Here is an 18,611-nt window from a genome sequence, read left to right as displayed (position 1 = left end):
AATTTAGCCAACTGTATGGAGGCAAGAGTCACACCCACTATTTCTGCCTCTGGTCCCGCACATCACTGGCCTCTGGAGGATTGTGAGCTTCTGGCTGAAAAAAGGTCCCATCCCCCTCACTCTAAAAGATAGCAACTTGGTTCAGAGTCACCTTGTGGTCTTCATGGCTAAATGGAGATTTGAATTCATTTCCCCTTCTCCAAATCCAACATTCTGTCTGCGACATCATGCCTCTCTTGATATGATTTGTTTTAAATATTGTTAGCATAACCTTAATGCACGGTCTGAATTTCCTCACTACAATTTCACGCTTTTGTGACCATGCTGAGGATTATGGGATGGACAAGCGTGTTAAATGTAGAACAGAATGAAGAGCACCAGCACACCAATTCTAGATAAGATCTTGAATGAAACCAGGACACACTGCTGCCAGTCACCATTAAATTGCATTAAGGGACCCAGTGGAGGGGCTGATAATCTCTTTTCCTCTGAAATCTCAATTTCATGGTGATGCTGGTGGAAGAAGACCCAGGCATACACATGGACACGCACACACCATGGAGGCAAAAAAGGGCTCTATTTCTACACTTCTTTATAATTTAATCATTGACATTAATCACCCTTATCTGATGAATCCCTTTGCAGGAAAATAAAAGTAACATGAAACACACACACAGAGAGGGAGGGAGGGAGGGAGGGAGGGAGGGAGGTTTGGCCCTGACATTTTCCACCAATTTTGCTTTGCAATGGATTTTGATGGTGCTGGTGCTGGTTTTTTATTTTATGAGCCCCTGCCCCACCCCATGAAGAAAGTAAATAATGTACATTCAGATTGGGACCTGTAGCTTGCTGGAGCATGGAGCCATACAATTTCCCAGGATATTCCATTCTTTCCTCCCTTTCCTTTGGTTTCCATACCCCTTCAACTCACCAGACAGTATTCCATGGTCACTAAGTCTTCACTGGGCTGTTTTGGGGATTTTCTACCAAAAACCTTATGCGGGGTGTGTGTGTATGTGTTTCTTTCCCCTCCACCACTACAAACCTTCAAGCCTGCTGTTGCCTGCCTCTTGTGCCTGGACGATGCCATTTTGGCTACTTAACACTTGGGAGAACACGTTTGCTATTAGCATTGAGGATGCTGTGGAATTTGGCACAGTGAATGAGACCGTTTGGGGTGTTTATTCTTGTCCCAACAAGGACAGATACAATAAAACCTGTACCACTGGAGATTCCTGAGCAAAAACTGGCCAAAGTTTCTGAGAGGGGAAAAAATTAAGCAGCGGCGGCTGCAACACTGGCTCACCATGTCTCACTTTCCCAAGCAGGGGGGGTGGTCTGAGCCCCAAGTCCTTCAAAGCCCCTTTAAAAAACTTTTAATATTTCAAAGTTTTGCTTACAGGGCAGTTTCCCCTCTGGGAAGGTGGCATCCATACTTATAAATTAGCACATGCAGATTTTAAGGACGTGTGTCATTGGCCTGTTGTCAGTCTTTTAAGGATCTCAAAGAGTGTTTTGGAAAGGAAGTTTCACAAGGAGGAAAGCGTGAAGGCATCACATTTCTTCAGGTTCATGTTCACAGGTATTTCCTGCCAAAACCTCACCAGATTTTCTGTTCCCGCGGCAAGGTTTTTCCAGCCACATTCACACAGATCATTCAATCACATTCCACTGAGAGATTTTCTTGCTGTTGTTGCATGAACCAGTCAAGAAAGAGTAGGTGGTGGTTTAGACTGAAGGACTTCAGAGCAGTTCCCTAAGGGGTGGGGTACCACAATACTACGTACATATCCCAAATTTTGCACTAAGAAAATGTGACTTTTGTATCATTCATTCACATTGTATAGGACTGCTGGATATCACTTAACCTTTGCTCCTAAAAGCTGGCTAAGCATTACCCCCCCCCAGCCAGTCTTCTCAAATTTAAGGACTACAGGGATAGGGAACCTCCAGCCATCAAGATTTGGGTGGACAATTCCCACCATGCCTGACTATTGGCTATGCTGCTTAAGGCTGATGGGACCTGGAGACCCACATCATGAGGAGGGCCAGAGGTTTTGTTTGCGCCAAGTTCTGAGCTAGTACAATCTGATAACGCTATTCCAGAATATACAGAGTCCTTTCTGTAAGGATGGCAAGATAAACAATATATCAGCCTAAGAACCGCATGACAAGCTAGCATCTGCCAGCCAGTTGGATTGAATGTTAGTCCTCCTCAGAGTTTGCCCATTGAAATAAATGTACCCAAGTCAAGTAATTATTTTTAATGGGTTTACTCTGAAGAGAACCAATGTTTGATTCAGTCCATTGCCTATATACTCAGGTATCAGATACCCCAGAGGAATCTACCCCCCCCAACCAATGAATACACACACACACACACACACACACACACACACACACACAAATAATTCACTATTTGCTGGAATAGCAAAATGGCAAATGGAAACGCCTCTTAAATCTTTCCTAGATTTGCCACTTCATTTACATAGGCAAAATCTCATTTGTCTCAAAGGGTCTACTCCAGCTAAGTACAGACTGTGAATTAGTCTACTAATTTTAATGTGGAATTACAATAATTTAAAAGCTTACTGTGATAAAACACTCAGAGCAGTTTCACAGGAATCTCACATTTTCACGGCATGCGCAAAGCCATGCCAAGGGATAAATATGAAAGAACTTTAATGTGCCCTTTAAAATAAGGATTAAATACTAATGACATTTCTACTTAAAAGGCCACTTGTGAATATAGCTACTGGAGAACCCTAAGATACTGCTGTGAACCTTAAAAGCCACTGCTTTTAAAAAATGATTATGTTTGAAAAATTAAAATTTGGCTTTCAATTACTGCTGATGAAACATTTTTCACTGTTCTGCAAGGATGTTTATATCCTTCCAGGTTTAGAAATTAGTTGTTAAAGGTTAAAAGCCAAACTACATTTATTTAATGTACATATACAGGGCTATATATATTCAGTATTTAAAAAGGACATCTAGACTTAGAAACTTGTGACAGAAACATTAGCAAATGGCATGGCTGACAGAAGAGTTTAATTTATCCATTGGACGTAAAGATCAGGCAGCAGAACCCCTCTCATCAAAGTGAGAAATTTGCATATAAAAGTCCGATATTTCTGGCTGCATACTTGACTATTGTCTGGTTTTAAGCCTAGCTTGTTGAGGTTTTTTCCCCCTGGTATCTCTCAATCATGCACACCTGGTTTGCAAAATATTCCATTACCTCAATTTTCACTACTACATTGCTTGCATAGGAAGATGAGATAAAAGGGATAACTGCTAAGGCTTGAAATGATCAGTTTTATTGCAAAGGACTAGCATTTATTACCTTGAATATTACGAAAAGCTATATGCAATCATTTTATGGTTCTCTGCAATTTCTCGGTTGATAAATTTGCAAATGTTTGTGACACTTCAGTCTCCTGCAACATCCTGTCAAGAAAAACAGAAAATGGGACTTTTGAAGACAGACTTGTTAAATAGTAAACAAATTCTGAAATTTGTTCCAGTTCAGGAGATGTGAAATTTGCACAAAACTCTTCTCAATAGACATATCCATTCATTGCAGTGGAGGGAAAGATTAATTGGCACAGGTATGCATACAAGGTATACACAGATCCCTGTTTCAGTTGACACACCCAGACACAGTATTCAGCTTGTAGGCATAGTTAAAATAGCAAAAATGAAATAGCAAAAATGAAAAAGCAACAGCTACCGCCTCCTGATGAGAGAATTAAAATACAGCAATTTCTGCTCTTCCCAAAAGAATAGACCTCTTTATAGTGATAATAATCACCACCACAAAATGCCAGATATTTCTGGGACTAAAAAATGAGCCAGGAGGCAACCCTAACATACCTAAACCCTGGTTACAGGTAGGTAGCCGTGTTGGTCTGGGTCGAAGTAAAATAAAAAAATTCCTTCAGTAGCACCTTAAAGACCAACTAAGTTTTTATTTTGGTATGAGCTTTCGTGTGCATGCACACTTCTTCAGATACAGTGAAATAGGAGTCCCCAGGCACTTATGTAGAGAAGGGGTGGGGAGGGGGTGGGGATGGGGAGGGGAGGGGGGTTCACTCAGAAGGGTGGTGGAAGTGGGTGATTGACTGACTGATAGCTGTTGATGACCGAAAACGACTGCAAATGGTTTTGCATGAAAAAGCAAGGGTTGAGATGGCTGAAGATCGCTTATCATGTATAATGAGATAAGAATCCGATATCTCTGTTCAAACCAGGTCCCTCCATGGTTTTGAGCTTGGTGATAAGTTGTAATTCAGCAACTTCTCTTTCCAGTCTATTTCTGAAATTCTTTTGTAGTAAGACAGCTACTTTGAGATCTTGTATAGAATGTCCTGGGAGATTGAAGTGTTCTCCTACTGGTTTTTCTGTCTTCTGGTTCCTGATGTCAGATTTATGTCCATTTATCCTTTGGCGTAGGGTTTGGCCTGTTTGTCCAATATAGAGAGCTGAAGGGCACTGTTGGTGATAAGTTGTATTTGATGGCATACACAATGTTAGAAGATGAGCAATTAAATAGTCCTGAGATGGCATGTTGGATGTTGCTGGGGCCAGTAATGATGTTGTCCGGGTGTATGTGGCAGCAAAGTTGGCATCTGGGTTTATTGCAGGCTCTGGTACCAGTGTCCATGTTAAGTCTGGTGGTTGTATTATTGTGGGTGAGGAGTTGTTTAAGATTGGGTGGCTGTCTGTAGGCAATGAAAGGTCTTCCTCCCAGAGCTTGAGAAAGGGAGCTGTCATTGTCCAGGAGAGGCTGTAGATCTCTGATGATGCATTGTACTGTTTTAACTTGGGAGCTGTATGTGATGACTAGTGGTGTTCTGTTATTTTCTTTTTTGGGTCTGTCTTGCAGCAGGTTCCTAAACCCTAACATACCTTGGTTTTTCTCTCCCTTGTTGGAAACCAAGTTGAATCATTGTTTTAAAATTTCTGCTGATACTGAAGTGAAACAGAATAAGAAAATATTTAAGTGTCAAAGGTTGCATGTACATACATATACATATTTTTAAGTATACATAAAAAGTGCCATTAAAGAAAAGCTGCACCCATTTCACTGAATTACACGATACAACTCGGTATACAGCTCCACAGCTTCCCAGTGTTCAAGCTACATCGCAAGAAAGTAGAGAGAGAATTCATTTTCAGTGGAGTTGTCCAAAGGTCCAGGATTTGGGGCAAATGGTCTTTGGGATTATATTGGCTGTTACATTGCAGGTGGTCACTTTGGCGGTCAGGCCCTTGTATGCACCCCTCTGCAACAAAAGGAGCTGGTAACATATAAAGATCATTACTGGGAGTGTTCAGTCTCTCAACACTGAACAACAACACAGGATGTCACTGTGAACAAATGGATGGCGTGAACTGCTTCTACATCTTACGCGGGTGGCGCTGTGGTCTAAACCACTGAGCCTCTTGGGCTTGCCGATTGGAAGGTCGGGGGTTCGAATCCCCGTGACGGGGTGAGCTCCCATTGCTCTGTCCCAGCTCCTGCCAACCTAGCAGTTCAAAAACACACCAGTGCAAGTAGATAAATAGGTACTGCTGTAGTGGGAAGGTAAATGGCCTTTCTGTGCGCTCTGGTTTCCATCATGGTGTCCTGTTGTGCCAGAAGCAGTTTAGTCATGCTGGCCACATGACCTGGAAAGCTGTCTGCGGACAAACGCTGGCTCCCTCGGCCTGAAAGCAAGATGAGTGCTGCAACCCCATAGTCGCCTTTGATTGGACTTAACAGTCCAGGGTTTTACCTTACATCTTATGCACCATCATAGAGTTAGCAACGGACAAATGAAGGATGGATTTACAGATGAGTGGATGTAATTCCTTATGTATACAGGCAAGGGTTCTCTGGGATTGCTTTGCCCAGCCACCTGAAAATATTTCTGGACTGGTCTGTGTCCACAACTGAAAGAAGCTAGTCTGTCCCATAGTTAATACTGCTGTAGAACGTAAGATGATTTTAGGTATGAAGACACTGTACTCCATACAATACTTTTTAAAAAAAACAAACTATGGTCGGCTAAAGTTTTTACAGTTCAAAATGCAATTAACAGATTTTTTAAAAAACTATATATAGCAGATATCTGGCAGCAAAAGGAAAACAGCTGTGTGCCTGACCCATAAGTGTTATTTTAAAAATATCATTAAAAGTTTCAATAAATATTTTCCCCTATAATATCATCCATTTATTGATCATCTCCCAATTATGTGGAGACTTCCTGTATCTTAGCTTTTCCCTATCTAGTACATTAATTTAAAACTAGGATTAGGACACGGTGATCACTGATCTGTGATCACTGATATGTAATGTGGCAGATTACCATGGACAAGACACAAACAAAATGGTTCAAGTGTTTCACTCCAGTTTGCAAACCTTTATTGCAGTGGAAGCCAAGGCCTCTCTTGGAATGTTTGCGGTACTGTATTTGAAAGGGTGCAAAGTTCCAACAGCCAAAATCTGAGTAGGCTGAATGCCTCTGGCAGAGAACCAATTCGTCTTGGATTTGTGGGTATGGATTTTTCAAAGTGATTTGTAGAAAAGCTGCATAGAGAAAGCTACTGCTTTAACCTTGTGCATGTTGTAGGAGGATGGTATACTCATTTTCATATTTTGCCAGTATTGGGATTAGCACAAAACATAAATATTTGTATGCATCAGGAGGTTGCCTACACATACCTGCAAAGGATACCCTCTGCATGCTTCCCTGAGAAACACCTGGTTGGGGTTGGAAAGGGAGCAATAGGTATTTTATCTTTCAGATGTTAGCAACCCTATTTCAGGCGCAACTGATTCTGAACTCCAACCCCAAATTTATTGACTCAGGAAAATGACCGTAGCACAATCTTCATAGAACCCACATACAAAGTGAAACAACTTATTTTCTGATTAAAGAATAGTTACCTGAAAATGACAGAAGGTCAACAAAGCCGAGTTAGATAATGTAATTTACTGTACATCAACATTGTGGAATATTATAATGTAACATCAATTGTAAAATGTATCTCTAACAAAATTAATTGAATGCTATAGGCATCAGATAGATGCTACATTGTTCTACAATAAATTCTAATTTGAACACCAATGATTTGCATTTCCCCCCTCAGTAGATATAAAGATACAGTTCCAATCACCCAGTCTTTACATGAATGGTTGCAAGATGCTCTATACATATCTAGGAGTTCTCTCTGTTTTTGGTCTGACCAGCTAATTTGTTATTATTTTACCAGTCCAACACAGTTTTTGCGAAAGAAGTCCTATGTTAGCTGTATATCTCAATGGTTGGGTGAATTTATAGCCCTCCAGATGTTGCTGTACTGCAACTTGTCCCTGGTCATTGGCCATGCTGGATGGGACTCATAGGAGTTAGAATCATACATCTGGAGATTTCTTTTCCCTGATTTAAAACATCAAATGACATATTTTAAATAAGGTTGTTATCAAGGTTAACAATGCATTCCATGGAAGTTCTGCCTTGCCCTGAGAAAGGAGAAGCAATTTCTTCCAAATCAGCTGTCTTCCATGGAGAATCTCTTTCTATAACGGAATTATCAATGAAGATGGACTATAGACTTTCACCGTTTCATCCCAAGCACAATCTGCCACCTATGGAGAGCAAACACAGTCCATTTTAGACAGGAGTTACTAGTGTGGGGGGAGAACACAAGAAACTGTCATGACGTAAACTAGAAGAGAAACCCATATGATCTTGCCAACTTGAATGCAGCATCCCTACAATGATAGCTGACAGACATTGAAATAGATAAAAAAATAAATTTTAAAAAGAAAGACAATTTCAGATACATTCAAAACAATTGTTTCAACATAGTGCCAAGGAAAATGTTCTCTCAATGCAATGATTTTTACTTGCACAACAGAATATTCTTCCTCTGCGCCCCGAAATCTGTTCTTGGCTTCTCCCAACCCTCTGGAGCTAGAATAGGGATAGTCTAAGGTTCATGCAAGGGGAGAAATTTGTGTTTCATTGCACTAACCCTTGTCTTAGCACAATTATTTAGTTGAATATCACCATATGCTATATATATATATATATGTGTGTGTCACCTTTATTTATCTACCCATCATTTCAACATGATAGCTGACCCTTGCTCCTCAACGCAATGTAAAATGTGCATTAAAATGACATTAAAACAATTTAAAACACAAATAAAAATATTTTTATTTGCTTCATCAAATTTATACACTGCTTGTTAAAAAACGACAACCCTCAAAACAGTTTACAATCTGTAATGTATTGCAGATAGCAGTTTAAACCACAAAAGCTGTAGTCATAAATTATGTTGCTATATGTTCCAATTGTGAAAGAAAGAAGAATTGCTTATTTGGGGAGCAGAGTTTTTATGAAAAAGATTATCTGTACTGTATATGGAACAAATGGCTCCCCATCATTCATGATTTTTTACTCTCCATTTAAAATGACAGCTTTGTCACTCACTGACTCTCCCCCCCCCCCCCGCCGTTTTGCAAGCATCATATTCAGAAACGAGCAAGCAAATAAGTCTCTTCTGGCATGTTCAATTGCCAAGAGGAAACAATACATAAAACACCATCTGCAAAATCCTTGGGGAATTCCCACCTGTGATCAACTTAATTAGCATCATGCAGTAGCTCCTGAACGTAAATACAGTGACAATAATTTCATCAAAACATAGGGAGAGCAAACAGGATTTTTGCAAAATTTAGACTTCAGAGAAGCAATTTGTACAATTCAGTCCAACTCTTGTTTCTGACTTAAGGGAAAACTTAAGGGTAGCTAAGCAATGAGAGCAAACAATGTCAATAGGAAATCATTCTGATAAATAATTGTGTGCTCTTGGAAGGCTGACAGACAGAAACCAGTCCTCAAGAGGGAGCACAGTTTTACGTCATTAAAAATCTTTATGCTATAAAAGGAGCAACACATGGGATTGAGAAGAGAAAGCTTGTTGCTTGGCGCTGTATCACTTAAGAAGGCACAAAGGGAAAATTACAATTAACGGCTCATGAATGTTTGATCAGTATTTGCATTTTAAGATTTGAAACCTACTGAACTCCTAAAGCTCAGGACTGGAAACCATAAACATATCATCCATTTGCACAAGTTCTGGTTATAGCTTAGGGTCCCAATACTACGGCCCGGGGGCCGGATACGGCCCACAAGACTAATTTATCCAGCCTCTGGAGACCCCCGCCGCTGTCCGCTCTTATCGGCGTGGCTGCCCACTTCCTGGTCTCCGGAGCATCGGAAATAGCTTGTGTGCATGCACAAGCATCATTTCCGGGTCGGAGGAGGCCCATGCATATGCGCACAAGTTATTTCTGGTGTTCCGGCGACCCGGAGGTGCGTTGGAAATGATGCTGGCGCATGTGCACAAGCTATTTCTGACGCTCTGGCAACCTGGAAGTGTGCTGGAAATTGTGTGTGCACACGTGTATGGGTGCGCCCTCCGGCCTGCCGCACGATCGGCGCTTGAGGCACCGGCCCAAGGCCAGGTAAGTTTGGAGACCTCTGTTATAGCTCATCCATATTGTTATGGTTGTAAGTTGATGAAGGTAACCCAGTATGAGCACAGATGTGCTGAAGTGCAAACCGTGGTTTCTCAGGTAGTGTCCACACTGCACACGAGTGATTTAGGAGCTGGTACCACCCAAGCTAAAGCAACACGTGACACTAGTCTAGCCCAAACAGATGGCCCACCCAATATGATGCAGAAGAGGCAGAAACCTTTTATGCAAGTGGCACAATCAAAGTGTGCAGGCACACAATGGGCCAAGAGCCAAAGAATGGAAGACACGGCTGAAAGTAGAATAGGTGTGGATTGTTATGAAACTTCCACTTGTATATGAATTAATGTGGACTTATGCTCCTAACTGGCTAGGTTTTGCCAATCACAGGGAATCTTTGGTTGCACCATCCTTCCTGGAGGTGATCTTTCATTGAGAATGGATCTTGCTCATGACTAACTTTAGTTGGACCACAGAGAAGACCTTTAAATAATTTTTACCTGAGCAAGGAAAGGGTCGCTATGGCTCTTTAGCCCTTCATGAAAGGAGAATGAAACTGATTAAACAGAGCAGTCAGAATGAAGATGATGATTAAGAAAACGGTTGTGTGAATTAATTACGATAAATTCTGAATTGCAGTATTAAGAGTTTATCCGTAATACCAAGTATTAAAGGTAAGAACTGATTAAGGATTAGAGCTAATTGACTCAGGAAATTAATGGTTCTTCATTTGCTCAATGAATTACCATAAATTAACTAAGTACTAGTCACAGGCTCATTAAGGAAAATTGTAATTGATTATAATATTATAAACAAACAGAATTGTAGTAAATTATTTTTCCCTGTGATTAATTATTCTGGGAATTTAAAAAAATCAATATTACTAAAAGAAGTTAGACTTTTTAGAGACTCTCCCCACTCCTAAGGAATCCTCTATTATGCCGTAATCCCACATAGTTCTACTAATTACTTTTCCTTTGAGAACTATACAAGGGACAGCTGCCTTTTGTCATTGGTTTTGTCTCAGGAGTACTTCTTCGTAATACTTTTTGCACATAGATATCAATACCAGGGTACAATATACTTGTTTCTTATTTCAGTTGTGTATGGCATGTTAAGATTGCCACAGTCTACAATAAAACATGCAGAATTGCAAGCCCTTAGTAGTTGCTTCTACGTATCTTTCAGAAAGAGTGGCAATTTAAATGTACCAGCAAGAAAACGTTGCAATGTGTAGCATATCTCTTCATGGCTCTGTCTGGCCAGATGCCATCTTCTAATCAAGGGGTCAGCAAACTTTTTCAGCATGGGGCCGGTCCACTGTCCCTCAGACCTTGTGGGGGGCCAGACTATATTTTTTGGGGGGCGGGAATGAATGAATTCCTATGCCCCACAAATAACCCAGAGATGCATTTTAAATAAAAGCACACATTCTACTCATGTAAAAACACCAGGCAGGCCCCACAAATAACCCAGAGATGCATTTTAAATAGAAGGACACATTCTACTCATGTAAAAACATGCTGATTCCTGGACCGTCCATGGGCCGGATTTAGAAGGCGATTGGGCCGCATCCGGCCCCCGGGCCTTAGTTTGGGGATCCCTGTTCTAGGCCCACTGAGTATGCTCAGTATTCACTAGGCTACTTTGGGATTGTTTTGCTCCTTTATTTGCTTTTTCTTTGTACTTCTGCAAACCTTGGGGGTTTCCAAAGTCTGCTGCTCTTTGTGGCTGCATTTTGGCTATATAAGGGACGCGGGGCGCTGTGGGTTAAACCACAGAGCCTAGGGCTTGCCGATCAGAAGGTCGGTGGTTCGAATCCCCGCAACGGGGTGAGCTCCCGTTGCTCGGTCCCAGCTCCTGCCAACGTAGCAGTTCGAAAGCATGTCAAAGTGCAAGTAGTTAAATAGGGACCGCTCCGGCAGGAAGGTAAACAGCGTTTCCATGCACTGCTCTGGTTCGCCAGAAGCGGCTTAGTCATGCTGGCCACATGACCCAGAAACTATACGCCGGCTCCCTTGGCCAGTAAAGCGAGATGAGCGCTGCAACCCCAGAGTCATCTGCAACTGGACCTAATGGTCAAGGGTCCCTTTACCTTTAGTAATCTGAGTCAAGGATCTGCAGAGAGTACAGTGGTACCTCTACTTACGAAAGCTCTACTTACGAATGTTTCTACTTACGAATGGAGCTCCGTCCGCCATCTTGGATGCGTTTTAGATAGGATTTTTTCTACTTACAAATTTTTAGATAGGGTTGCTTCTACTTACGAATTTTTCTCCCAATGCATTCCTATGGGATTCGACTTACAATTTTTTTCGACTTACGAATGTGCGTTCGGAACTCATTAAATTCGTAAGTAGAGGTACCACTGTATTTCAACTTGGATTGAGGTGGAAGGATTAACACTTAGTTCCAAACATCACTACTGGAGGGATGATAAAAGTGGAAGCAACAAAGGAAAAGATCACATGGATGATAGGTGTACTGTTATCTCTTGCATTTCCTTCACATGACAATCATAAGTGCAGCAGCCAGAAAGCACTACAGTATTGCAGACTGTAGCAGAAAGGACAAATATATACTTTCAGGGTCACCCCTCTACTTCTGACGTTCCCTTGAGGTCCATATAAAACAGGAATAGTTATGCTATACTACTAAATGAGTGTGTATCTGAAGAAGTGTGCATGCGCATGAAAGCTCATACCAATAACAAACTTAGTTGGTCTCTAAAGTGCTGCTGGAAGGAATTTTTTTATTTTGTTTTGACTACGGCAGACCAACATGGCTACCTACCTGTAACTAGTACTAAATGAGTAACATCCTTCTACTTAAACAAAGAACAACCCCCCTTTGGAATTGTGTTTTTCCCCCCTTCCCACACCTGGCAATAAATACTGTAGAATCTAACCAGTAATCTGTCCCTGACATTCCCACTTAAAGTTAAGGGCTATTTGCTACTGCTATCAAGTAACTAAAGCTTACTTGCATGGTGCAGTGTTACTACTCTCATGCCAACCAAACTGCTGGTAGGGAATTTGGAATCATGCAGCACATAAATCAAGCCTTTCCTCCCCCCCAAAGCCAAAGAATACAAATTCTGAATAAATGTTGGTTGACAAACTTCAAAATTCAGTTTACTGAAGTGAAAGTCATCCCATTTTTTAAAAAATTCTCTCTTTGCTACACCATTTCCTACCAACAGTGTAGAAGCCAGTTGCCATTCATTAATTAGCACTAGTTTTTACTGACTGGCCAGCTGATTTACTTTTCTGACAGGTCTCCAATCAGCCATTTATCATTACAGTCTTATTTTGCTGCTCAGTCCTTTTCTGATGCCTAAGCTAATCTGTCCAGCCTTTTGAAATTACCTGAATGACACACTATCTTCTCATTGCTTAAGGAGAGAGGAAAAATATCCTACAAGAATAGCTGATATACTTGTACCAAGAACTGGAGACTGTGGGTCAGGAAACACTTACAGTGCAATCCAAATCCAAGCTCCAGCAGGATAAGCAAGTTTGGATTAGTCAGACCTTGGGCTGTCCTGGCTGAAACAGGGCTATGCTGGCATAGTGACATAACCTCAACGCAGCTCAGCTGGGGCAATGATGGTTCAGTTGGAGCTCAGCTGGTGGAACTGAAGAAGGCAGAACATACATCAGCATAAGTCACCATTCTGGGGGCATGGTGGAGCAAGGAGAGAAACTATTCCAAACCTCTTCCAGCTCAGTCATGTCATTGGGCAATCTGGTGGAACTCACACTAGCAAAAAGGGTGGTATAAGTCAAACTCTGTTTTAAAGGGTTGTTTTCCTTCTACCAGGCTCATCCAGCAACAAAAAAGAGTGTGGAACAGGTGTAGCTTGTGCTGGCTTTAACTTAAGACTGCGTACATTCCACTGGCTTCCTAAACTTAGGAGATTTCTCTTCCCAGCTGCAACCCTATTCTCATTTATGGTAACTGGGTGTTAAGTCCCTTTCAACTCAATGGAGCTTCATTCTGAGTAGACATGTATAGGACTGTATTTATTCGTGAACAAATAGATTTGGGCAATGGGGAAAATTAAGACGAACAATTTTTAATGACATAAAACTTAACATTATTATCCTGAAGAGAAATAAATCCTTGGAAAGAATGTTGTAGGCCAATATCAACATTATTATTAGAAGTTCTGGCAGGAATCATTCAGAATTTTTGAAAGCTTCAATTACCAGTTCACAAAAATAGCATGATGGCTGTTTTACTGACAAAGGCCCATCTAAGTGTATATATGCTTCCTTGTCTCTCTATCAGCACATTGCAGCCCAAGCTTGCATATTTTGCATTCATGTCTCCAATTCTAAATATAACAGTCTTCATGGTTGCAACTGTCAGTGGTTCAACAGATTCATTCATGTACGAAAAGGTGCTGTGCACCGCACAATAAATTAATGGTGAAGTAAATGAATACTATAGAATGACTGGAGGTGCTTGGTACAGGCAACAAAGAAAACTCCTGCACATTTAAATTATGGCATATTTAATACCCACGTAGAAATAACTCTTGCTTCAGTTTAACAGCTTTGTTCAACATCTAGAGCTACTAACACGGCAACAGAGGTGTGCAGGTGGTTTCCTCGTGAGATGCAGAAAGAGCAGCAGCTGTTGTAACTGGTCTTGCCAGTAAAATAGGGCTACTTTATTTACCCATCAATGTTTTATTTATCTATTTATTTATTAAGATTTATATACCACTTAACAATAACTTTTTTAAAATGTAAGTGGCTCTTCAACCTCTAGGAAAGTTAGTAGCTGTTTATGGCCCCTGCAAACCTGCACCATTAAAATCAATGTTTTGCCGCTGTAGGGATAAATTTATTACTCTAGGGGGTCCAAACCTGGAATTTAATTTTAATCTCGGAGATGCTCTCGGCAATATATTTTGCAGAATGTAACACTTGCGTATTTGCATGTGTCTTGTTCTTCAGTGCAGAGGTAGAATATACTGTATGTATGTTCTTTTTACTAGAGCTGCTTTTGAAATAAATTTAAAAACTGCAATTTAGAAAACCGAATCATGGTTCATACTTCACAGAACTTTTACAAGAGAATATCCCTGTGTGCACCCCTTCAAACAGCGAGTCCTGCTTTCAGGCAGACAACAGCTATAGAAAAAAAAACCTTGCTCAACAGAAAGCATTCATTTAGGTATGGTAGCCAATTATCTCAGCAGCATATGAGAAGGCCTGATGAAAACTAGGTGCAGAATTAAAGAAAGAGTTTCCAGGACTTACATTTATTTCCCTTACTTTGGGGTTGAATGTTATTCAGGCTTATTACATTAGCAGTCTTAAAATACCATCCTCTCAACCCCTTTATGATAAGCGAAGAAACATTCCCTCATTCCATTGTATCTTCAAAGTAACATATTCAGCTGAGAAAAGATGAATTTGGTCGCTGAAGCAAGAGCAGGGGAGTTCATCCGTTTTATTTAAATGGGTACTATTTATGCTATACAAATTTTAAAATGATGTCTCCACACAAAAATGGAGGGGAAAATGCAATTCCTAAAAGGGTGGCAAGGGTTCCAGGATAGAGAGGGAGACAGGCAAAGACCACCTCAGGGCCTACTCTACCTGGACACACACACACTGCCTCAAGCAGGGTCATCTACCATTAACAGCCCTGTTGGAAGGATTCCAGGAGAGAGGCAGGAAACGTTATTTCAGGGCCCGCTCCAGGTGACCCCTTGCCTTTCTCCCCAAAGCGTGATGTACCATAAACTGCCTTGTGGGAAGGATCCTGATGCATTTTTTAAATATATAACTTGATGTTACTTATAGGCTGCCTTGGAAGGTTTTATATCCTGAAAGGTGAGATATATACAAAATGTGGTTTAATAAAATAAGCTGCTTTTACAGTCGTACCTTGGATTCCGAACGCCCAGCAACTGAAATGTTTTGGCTCCTGTGAGGGACAAGGGATACAGGGAAGTCCCTCCCATCTTAAGTTCCAGCCCATCCCCAAGCGCTGGAGAGAGTAGGGAGAGCTCTGCCTCTAGCGGAGAGTCAGGAAGTGGGGTCCGAGGCTCAGGCAAGGTTGCGGAGCCCATGCACCAGGTGGGACAGGAAGTGGGGGGCCCGGGGGGAAGGCCAATCCCCCCAACTCCCGAATTGCGATGCAAACGTAGGGGGAAGAGGTTGGGTCTCCCAAAGCTTCTGTGCTGGAAGAAAACGCGCCAATCGCCATTCGGAGGTTCTGACACCTCACCATAAGGATGCATATTTACCGCTCTGAACACTGTAAATAATCAGCACTTAATAAAAGCCTAAAAAGACCATGCTGGAGTCGTTACTCTAGAGTAGCCATATCAGGCCCCCTGACAGCTCCCAAACGCCGCAAATCCGGTAGTGAGTGTTTGCGAACATTCTTTGGAACCCGAATGTCCGACAGGGCTTATGCAGCTTCCGATTGCATGCAGGAAGCTCCTGCAGCCGATCGGAAGCCATGCCTTGGTTGTCGAACGTTTTCGGAAGTCAAAAGGACTTCCAGAACGGATTCCGATCGACAACCAAGGTACGACTGTACTTGGTTTGTTACTTTTTTTCCTACTAAGTCACTGCTAGTGATGGATTGCTGCAGTGCAAGATGGGACAACTGGATTCTCTTGTGGACCCTTCCAAAAGGGAATGCTTATATATATATATTTTTAAAAACCCACCATTTCCCCGAAGACCAATGGGTTCATGCTGATTCTGCCTAGGGACACTGGGATAAGTTTGATGAGTATGGCTTTTGATTAGATGCCAGAGAAATAATAATCCCTTCCAACTTTCCCAGCTGTTAGAGAAAATAAATAATTAACTCTACACTATCCATATACTAATATTGGATTTGTTCAGATGACGTCCTCGCCAAGGAAATGCCAAGCAGGTCCCACTATCCGCCTGCTTGTTATTTTAAAATTCACTTATCTTTACCCAAACCTCGCTACATGCACAGTTGATTCAGATAACCTAACAGCCAGAGTTTGCCCACCTCCTTACTTGTTTGTGCTTCGCTGGCTGGCTGCAGCCATTTTAGGAAGAAACCATGGGAGAGAGATCACAAATCAGAAATGTTCCCATAGGAAATAATGGAAACCATCAGCTCACCTAAGGGAGGATTTCCTGGGAAAGCACTGTGTTTGGTAACCGGGACTTGTGTGTATTCCATGTGTAAGCATAATGTCTGCAAGTTACATGACTTGGGGCCAATACACATGTTCACACATTCTGAGTGTTCAGAGGTAGAACAGGTACACCCAGTGCTTAGGGCAGAAAGCTGTGATTTTGATAACCTACCACTCAGACTCTAGTCAGAGAGAATTATTTCTATTGCCCTTATAAGTGAGGATTAATTTATATAAACTACAGTTGATGCTAGCATCTTCATAAGAAGGAGACACTCTCTTTTCTCTTACCTGACTTGGGTGATGCAAGCTTAAATCCAGGCCACAAGTAAACTCTGTATGGTGCTCCACAGTTTCAAGCAGTGGATCAGGCTTGGAGAAATCCCAGAATCTATAGATGGAAACAATATTGTAATTATGGTAATTGAAAGGCCATTTTAAAAAATGTAATGCTGGACTGCTAATGTGCTTGAAGCTGCCAAATGCTTTTAAAAAACAAACCCATCCACTTTAGAAATGCAATTAATCCTATTGCCACAAGTCTTTTGACTCATCTGCATAAATAAGTACTTCATTAAGGCTACATCTCCTTCAGCCCAGTATGGAGATTTAGATCCAGAGCTGGCATGATGATCTCCCATTGGGATAAACTGCAAAACAGTAAACTGAAGTTTCTTTATTAAACTGTAAGTAAAGCTTTATAACATATGAACTGTCTCTGTCTTCTACTGTCAGATAACTGGGACATCTAGACTGGAACTATCTACTTCTACAGACTCAGGGCCAATAAGCCTTTCACAGTCTCACACCTGATTTTTCTTTTTTTTTTTTAAGGAAGATATCAAGGATGCAACTGGGGACTTTCTACGTCAGAAATATTTGATTCATCGTTTAGCTATGTTTAATCAATGGTCTGAAACTTGATGCTCTGCATAATTCACACAAGAATACCAGGCAGATGTGGAATTTTCAGATGTGTCCTAGGTGCTTGCTGCATTCTTAATATCTTAAACCTGTTTACACAGGCAGCAGGCAGCAGGGCAGAGAATACTCTTTATGATGCTTAGTAAGGCCGTTGGGAGGGACTACATATCCTCACATACCCCATCCCACCTTCTGTTTGCTGTTTTTTGACATGGAAACTTCAAGGTCTAAACTTGCCTTCTTGTTAACTAGGATCTTCAGTGATTGGATAGTTAATTGAATTTCTATGCTGCTTTCCATACAAATGAATCTCAAAGCAATAAATAACAATAACAGAACATAATATCACAAGTACAGCAGAAATAATATATTAAAGAATCATCAGTAAAATAATTACAATCTATAAATACTACTAGCAAAAAATAAGCTAAACATCACAATTACAGCATATCGTCTTATGTGATTAACAAAACATTAATAAACCATTTATAATCTAGAATATATTAACAAAATAGTAACTAAACATAAACTATTATGTTCTCTCTCTCTCTCTCTCTCTCTCTCTCTCTCTCTCTCTCTCTCTCACACACACACACACACACACACACACACACACATATGTGGGGCAGCCAGTGTTTAAAGTATATTTATAGCCAACAATAAAACTGAAACAACTAATTTATTTTCTAATTTTTTATAACAGTCATGCCTGTATGTGTATAAGGTAAAGTAGATACTACTCAAAAGATCAACAATTCTCAAAGTTATGTGACAATTCAACTGCTTAAACATTTCTCATTTCAGGTAGGTAGCCGTGTTGGTCTGACGTAGTAATAAAATAAAATAAAATCCTTCCAGTAGCACCTTAGAGACCAACTAAGTTTGTCATAGGTATGAGCTTTCGTGTGCATGCACACTTCTTCAGATACACTGAAACAGAAGTCACCAGACTAAACATTTCTCATTTACATTCTGGAATGTGTACTCAAAATTCAGGCTTCT

The 18,611-nt window shown here is 40.9% G+C and overlaps 1 protein-coding gene across 1 annotated transcript in view; it reads right to left on the bottom strand.

The window, feature by feature from the left end:
- Positions 1-4,092: 4,092 nt before the first annotated feature.
- The window catches only part of PEX7 (peroxisomal biogenesis factor 7), a 59,862-nt gene continuing 45,343 nt past the window's right edge, over positions 4,093-18,611 (bottom strand). Inside the window, exons 9-10 of the mRNA XM_060272716.1 lie at positions 16,977-17,076; positions 4,093-7,636 (exon numbers count right to left, since the gene is read on the bottom strand). Of these exons, the coding sequence (XP_060128699.1) occupies positions 7,568-7,636; positions 16,977-17,076 (169 nt within the window). The 3' untranslated portion in view covers positions 4,093-7,567. The remainder of the gene's footprint in view (positions 7,637-16,976; positions 17,077-18,611) is intronic.

Source organism: Zootoca vivipara, chromosome 3 (assembly GCF_963506605.1).
Source record: "Zootoca vivipara chromosome 3, rZooViv1.1, whole genome shotgun sequence".
Lineage (NCBI taxonomy): Eukaryota > Metazoa > Chordata > Lepidosauria > Squamata > Lacertidae > Zootoca > Zootoca vivipara.
This window is presented reverse-complemented; position numbering and strand designations above follow the sequence as displayed.